At 38.8% G+C, this 7,459-nt stretch overlaps 1 protein-coding gene across 1 annotated transcript in view; it reads left to right on the forward strand.

Moving 5' to 3' along the window:
- The window catches only part of HECA (HECA ribonucleoprotein granule regulator), a 30,559-nt gene extending 26,085 nt beyond the window's left edge, over window positions 1-4,474 (forward strand). The window contains exon 4 of the mRNA XM_090040508.1: window positions 2,602-4,474. Coding sequence (XP_089896634.1) covers window positions 2,602-2,766 — 165 coding nt within the window. The 3' untranslated portion in view covers window positions 2,767-4,474. The remainder of the gene's footprint in view (window positions 1-2,601) is intronic.
- The last annotated feature ends 2,985 nt before the right edge of the window (window positions 4,475-7,459 follow it).

Here is a 7,459-nt window from a genome sequence, read left to right on the forward strand (position 1 = left end):
TGGCAGCTGTTCCCAGATCCCAGGGAACAGCCTGTGGCTGCAGCTCCCACTTCCACTGTACCCGGCGCACACACACAGACCAAGCAGGAGCCACCTGAACATGGCGTCCTGCCTTAGCCAGGCAGCCTCCCTTTGTGGGTAGGGTGGCTGCGCCCATCCCTGCGGAGCTGCGCAGGCCAGCTGGGCCCCACCTCCAGTGCTGCTGGGCCCCACGCTGTGGCCCGAGTATCAGAGCCCTGGGGCAGCCCCCACTCCCTGCCTGACACCAGCTCTCTATTTACTGTGTTAAAAAAATAAAAAAACCAAAAAAGCAACATTAATGATGATGATTAACAGTATTAAATACGCAGCACATCCTGCCATGTATCCCCTCCACCCCAGTTTTGTTTTTGTGGCATGCCAGCACTCCAGCACCTTACAAGGTAGACATTGTGGTTTTTTCGGCACTCTGGCCAAAAAACGTTGCCTACCCCTGCTTTAGGATCTTTGGTGTCCTAGCAGAGAAGATGAGAACGATTTATTTATTCATTTATTTATACATAAATCTATATTAATGCTCTCTTACTTGAATTTTATAGATTTCTTAGACATTTGGGCTGGAAGGGACCCCAGAGGATCATTGAGTCCAGCCCCGATATAATAGACAATTTTAATATATACATATAACATATAATAAACAATGTATACTTTAAGCTATTAAATATTTTTTCCAAGTAAAGATCTAATGAATCTGACACTTTGAGCAGTCATTGTTGCTCTTGACCTGTGGTAGGAGTTCCAAAGTAGCCATTAAATTGTGTTTAGGGCTTTATTGTGCATTTTGGACCCTACCTACGTGTCAGTCCTCTTTCCTTCTATGCTCTGCCTCATGTTTCTTCTGTTCTTATATCTGTCTTCTCCTAAACCCCCTCCACCTTGTTTGCTATGGTTCTAGCAGCCTGCTGCCTTGTATATCAGGTGGCCTGATTTTTCACAGCCCAGTATCTTCCTTAAACCCACTTATTTTGCCTAGCCATCTGTTCTATTCAGCAATAGTTCTAGCTGTTCTCATCCTGACACTTACTTTTTAATTGCCTCACAGATCTATCCAATTAAAGTAGGGCCTATGTAAATTGGATTTTTTAAAATGCTTTTATACTATAATAATATCTAGCTCATACATAAGTTTTCAAAATCTGAAAAAGATTTTAAGCTACAATACATTGTATAATACCATATCATGCTACTGAAATATGGTAACCTTTAAAATTGTTAATCCATAAAGATTAAAATGTTGATGTGCTGCATACTAAGATTATGTTTAAATATAAACCTAAATAGCATCACAGTAAGAATCTGTAGATTAAGAATTATGTTGCAAGGACTTAAAAATTGTTTGTTTTTCTTTTCTTTAGTGTCTTTTCAAAGTTAAGGTATATAGACAGGAATAATAATGTGAAGTACATAGATCTAGTTTAGGAATATAATCAATATAAAAATCAGTATTTTTGCATTTAAAGTTGGTATTTTGCATATATGTCAAGTAAGAACTTAACTCCCCTTAATTTCTTAGCAGCTGAAGACACTACTGTGCTTAGTTTTCATATAAAAATAACTCTCATGATGTGTACTAAGGGCTTTGGAAGTGACTTCAAGTTGATTAATCAAGTCTGTATAGGTACATACAAGCAAATACGCCGTTTGCTTTTGTTTTTAGACTTGCCAAAATGTTGTTAACTTACAAATTCAAGTATTATATTGCTAAAATATACATACTGCTTATGTTGGGGACTCTAGCACTGTTTGGAGACCTCTCTAGAATGTACCGTAATTAGTTGGGATGACCTACTAGATGGCCATTGATGAGATTAACTAGAAAGCTATTGATTAGCTGAAGGTTTTTTTTTCCCCCAGTTGCTTTGATCGCCTCATTATACTTTTTACCAAGCTTTATGACTTACTAAAAAATCAAAAAATAAAATTCCCTGAGTAATTTAGGTTTCTCAAATTTTACATGATAATGAGTCTGCCAGAAATGTGGACACTCATGCTATGGCAGCCTGACAAAGGGGAACTCTGAGTGCATTTGGAGAGAAGTTGGTTTTTTGTTTGTTTTTTGGGTTTTTTTGTTTTTCTTAATAGAAGGGGATTTTGAAGTAATTTTTGGAGTTTTATGCAGAGTAAAACTTTGATTATATTTACATGGTACAGCACAGAGATATCAGAGGCAGTTTGAACAAGCCAGTTGCATTCTGGAAGCAGTTACAGCCATATTGGCCCAGACACACACTGCACTAAATGCAGGTCTGCTGAGCCAGTTCTGAGCAATCTATCTGCGTGGTGCTGTGAAGATGTTCTCTAAGGGCTCAGTCTTGAAGAGTGCTTAAAAGGTAGCTGAAACTACCCAGTGCTTTACCGGAGTGGATCCAAAATCACACGGAGATGTCCCAGTTAATGGAGTTTACTATTCTAAGCAGTTGTCTTCACCATTAAATAATATTAGATATAGTTCCTGATTGAAGCCTGATTTCCTTTTATGAAAGAGGAATGAACTGTGTAAAATAACTTATTTTTCTGTGGTGTAGTTACTTGTTTCAGAAGTGTTTCTCTGCTCTTTTACAGGCTCGACTGAACTGTAAGCACTGCGGAAAGCCAGTCATTGATGTACGGATTGGGATGCAGTATTTCTCAGAGTACAGCAACGTCCAGCAGTGTCCACACTGTGGAAATCTAGACTACCATTTTGTGAAGCCATTCTCTTCATTTAAAGTTCTGGAGGCTTATTGACAAAAGCTTTGCTTTAGTAATAGCTATTTTATGGGTATTACTACTTTATTACATATCTTTTATAGGATGCATTCTGTGACAGAATTAATTTCTTTTCTAACTGAAAGAGCAGCTTCTTGTCTGTGTACACATTAAGATATGTGTGTTGTTAAGACCAGGGTCCTCCTGGCAAGATGTCAGTTGAAGGTTGTAGGAAAGCCAGTTAATGGCCTGGAAGTATGCCCTAAGAATGGGGGAAACTTCAGCTGGAAGTGGACTGGTTTTATTTTTCATGTTATCATAATATTGGAAAGGTTGGAAATGAGATATCTTATGGGCCTGTTGCTCATATGGCTGGGTGGGAAGAGGAAAACCTCATAAAGGGTGCAGTCTTATTACTGCTGAATTTATTAAAGTCTTTGCTATTGATGCCACTGGGAGCAGAATTTGTCCCTAAGTTCATAGTAGCAGTAGAGATCTGTTGTTTAGATTCCTCAGAATTGAGTAAGTAAAATATTGTGACGAGTGAATGTAAATCTATGCCAGAAAATGCAGCCTTTAAAAAATGGGGTTTTTTTTCCACTTTTGGCATAGTGTCTTCCTGCAGTGTATATTTGATATCCGTTACCCTCACTGACAGATCATATGGAGATAGTACTGTTTCCACCAGTATTGTAATTTTAGCCATTGGGTAAATGGTTTATACCAAAACCAAGTTTGAGATTTTAAAACACTTCATTTAAAGGTATTCTTATTTTTTAAATATTTTAGGAATCTGCTGTGTTACACAGAAGGAACAGAGAGTGGTATGGTCTGTGGCAAAGCAGCTATAGAGAGGAGTGTGTGCATGTTTGCGTCTTGGGGCTGGACCTTTTCAGGTAGCATGCCTCAGACCAGTATGGCTGACTTTGAAAGAAGACCCTAAAGTGTGATCTGTAAGATCTGTGGGGTATTTGTGTCATTTTAGTGCAAGTGTGTCATGAAGAGGATGTTTGCACTGATATTTAGAGTCAACACTGAGGTCACCCACAAGAAGCCTGAGCTATGTGAGATGCCCTTTCCCATCTATATCATATCCCGCAGCCTGTGCCAAAACCATCCATATTGTGATGTTTAATGCTTGAGCATAGTGGCAAGATGTATTCCATTATAGAGCCCTTCCAGGTATTGATCTCCAGGTTTCTTGTCTCTGCCTATGGGGAGAGGAAGTCAAGAACCAGGGAACTGTGGGGTTGCTGATACTAGTGCAGGAGGTGGTGATCTGTGGTGCCTCATAAATTCCAAACACACTGCAGAAAGAGTGGCACTGGGAAGTGAGCAGGGGTGGGGCTGATCTCATGCCCCAAACTTCAGGAGAGCTTCCAAAGTTGGGTTGGGCTGGGCTGCTGCCAGGACTTAAAGTGTATATGATTGGTGTATAAAGGTTCGAGGCCTTAAGGTCAACTCTTAATCATCAGTGTAGACTTGGCAGAATTCATTTAAAGCAAACACTGCACCTTTGTCTTTCAAAATTATCCAAGTCTAGTTGAGATTCTGAGGACTGGGAGAATATGCTTTAAAAAAAAAAAAAAAAAAGTTGTAAAATTATTTTTTTAAATACCTATGCCTAGCAGACTCTACACCAGAAAATTAATTTGTATCAGAGGGGTAGCCTTTGTCAATGTTCTGTTTCTTGGTTTCCACATTTTTAATGCAGAAATTTAAAAATAAAACATCCTAATCTATATTACTTGGTTTTATAAGATCAGTCTAAGTTATTTTCATGCCATGTTCATTGTGAATTCTTTTCCCGAGTCAAGAATTGCTGTTGCATAAATAGAATAATTTTTTAAAAAGTTGTAAGATGCTGTGTTCAAACAAAACAGTTTTCTTGCATTGGAATTTTTCAGAATGTGTTTTGTTTGAAGTACGTGTTTTTAAATGGCTTTGACATGCTGCACACCCTATAATGGAAGCCTAACCCCCAAACCAAGCAAAAATGAAAACCTGTCACATTCCGTATAGGTAGGCTTTCTACCAGTTTAAATACAGTACCATTTACATAGTACTTGAAAAATCTGGCCAGGTTATTAAATACTAAATGATCCTCCCCATTGGGAATGCGTAGACAGTACATGCAGGTGCATGTACACCCCCTGAGATTCGCTTCCTGAAAGCACCAGCTGCAAAACTGGAAGTGCACTTCCAGTTTTGCCACTGGCTTGGCGATCAGCTGCTAGGGGACCTCCTCTTCCCCCCACCCCCAATCGGAAATCTGGTACCCCCCAGACTTGGGAGGCACCAGTCGCCCACGATCCTCCCCTTATTAATGTGTTCTTATGGTTTCTGCACTTGCGTGTACATTTGGAGCATATTCTGTGGGTCTGTGTGCTAACCTAAACCCACAGCTGGGTGAGCTAGTCTTAGCTTGAAATGTATCCCAGAAGAGGTCAGAGGCTTTTCTCTGTGGTCAGTGGTTAATGGTATACCCTAGGTGAAAATGGAAGATGCATGTAGGACAACACTCAAGCTGTAACTTGAATGAACTCTGCAGGGAAGACATTCTCAGACATTTAGACTTGATTTTGACACACAGGAGTCACTTGTATTCTCCATGACTAAATGATTAATTACGTTTAAATAATCTGACTCTTTTGCCTAATGGTATGATGAGTGGTTTGAGGGTACAGTATACTGCACTCATTTTAGTGTTCTAAAATCATGTAGCAGTGAGTAATGCTGTAATACAAGGAGAACAAATGAGGGCACTTGTAACTGTATCACTCCTCTACCTTGGGTTAAAGGTAGTGATTCCCACCTGTGCAGAGTAGGACAGGCGCCAATGGGAGTGGTAACTTCCTATTTGTGTCTCTGTGTCTTGCTCTCTAAAGCTGCCGTATAACTACGCATGGTATAAGGCAGCAGAGACATAGGCTCTTCCTGCTTTCTTTGGGGCTCCTTCCCCCTCTCCCCTCCCCCACCACCGCCAATCACTTCCCTCCCTCTTTTTTCAATTAATTTTGCCTTTCATACAGTTGCTTAATTTTTGCTGCTTTTGTTTCAGTATTTAACCAGTTAGATGCCTATCCATACATGTATGTATGACAATCTGTAATAAGAGCATAGGCAAAAAGAGCTTTGGCTGATTTAAAAAAAAATCATTGTATGAAAGGCTATACAAGTCTGCAAAACAAAGCCAAGAATACAGCACACAATATATTGGGATAAAGCATGCTTAACATCTTAAGCAAATGTACCGAGGGCTTTAGATGCAACACTATCATAAGAAAACAATTTAGTTCTCAAACAAGCTCTTTATTTTGATTTTGCTATTCAGTGTGCCCTAGCCATTGCTTGAAAGAATGCATATTATCTTACATACTGCAGCTCTCAACTGGATGTTAACATTGCATGGGTAAAAGGTATCCTTGATAGAAACCAGCTGAACTATAAAAGTACTCCTCCTGGTATCTCTTCCAAAGTAAACTGCCTTTAATTGGTAGACAATTATTTTTGTATTTCTTGCCAACACTGAAAACTGGGTCTCAAGTTGTTACCTAATATGATATTTTGTTTAACATAACAACCGGAGCCCAAGTTCTGCAGTTAAATCTGCAAGAGTCTGCTTTCACAGTTTTGAGCTAGAGTTGTATACAGATAGAAGGGACCAGTGATGGAGTCTACAGTTGCTTTTAAAATGTAGGTTTTAAAGACTTTATTTGTTTTGCTGCGCATCTTGATGAGAGCTGGAAAGTGTCAGGAGCCCTTCGATTTTTCAAGTGGGAAATAACTTCAAAAGTTGGTTGCTTTGCTTGTCTAGCACAAGTTTTATATTTACATTTCATTTGTCTGGGGTTGAATCTTTTTATTTGATGTTGTGGTCGGAGTAAAATTATGTGCATGAAATGTGCTTTTGTAAAACAGAACGTAGCCTGTTGGATTTGGGGATTCATTCTGCTCACCCCACATGCGTGGTGCTCTCTTGATATTATTGGGGGAGATGTGCATATGTCACTTAGTTCTCTCAATAGCCAAATAAATTTTCCAGAGGAGATGTGTGCATTCAGGTAGACATAGTCTCGAATTTGTAAATTTAATTCATCCATCAATAGAACATCTAAAACTAGATTTTGGTAATGGTAATGAACACAGTCTCTTACTTGATAGGTAATTAGACACCTACCCACACAATCTGGTTGAAATTCTTCTTTAACCTAGTGCTACAAAGACACTAAAGATATAGTGCCCTATTGCCTGAGCTGAGAGAGAGATACAAAATTTCATTAATCTGCCTAGTATTAAGCAGTGTATAAAAGGTTGAATTTCTGGGGTGGCTTAGTTGAAGGAAATAAGCAATTTTCATTAAGTATTCCTAAGATGAATAACATCTAACCCAATTTCTTTATTTTCATATACTGTTTTTTTTGTTTTTTTTTTAATTATACCAGGTAACTAAGGACAAACGTGAGGTAATCTCTGGGGGTGGGTCGGGGGGAGGGGGCTCTAAAATCTACTTCTCAATAAAGTTTCTCATTGAGACATTATCAGATTGCACTTTTGCAAAGGGAAGTGTATGTACATAACAAATGAATGTTGATGAAATTTAAATAATTGGTTATGATATCATTTGCGTGTGGTGTTAGAGGATTTTTTTTGTTGTGACTTCTCTGTATTAAGAAAATAATAAATTCTAGAAAGGTGATTGTGTGGGTCTCTCTTTTTTTAATAGGAGGAA

Source organism: Crocodylus siamensis, chromosome 1 (assembly GCF_052110815.1).
Source record: "Crocodylus siamensis isolate JL-2025a chromosome 1, ASM5211081v1, whole genome shotgun sequence".
Classification (NCBI taxonomy): Eukaryota; Metazoa; Chordata; order Crocodylia; family Crocodylidae; genus Crocodylus; species Crocodylus siamensis.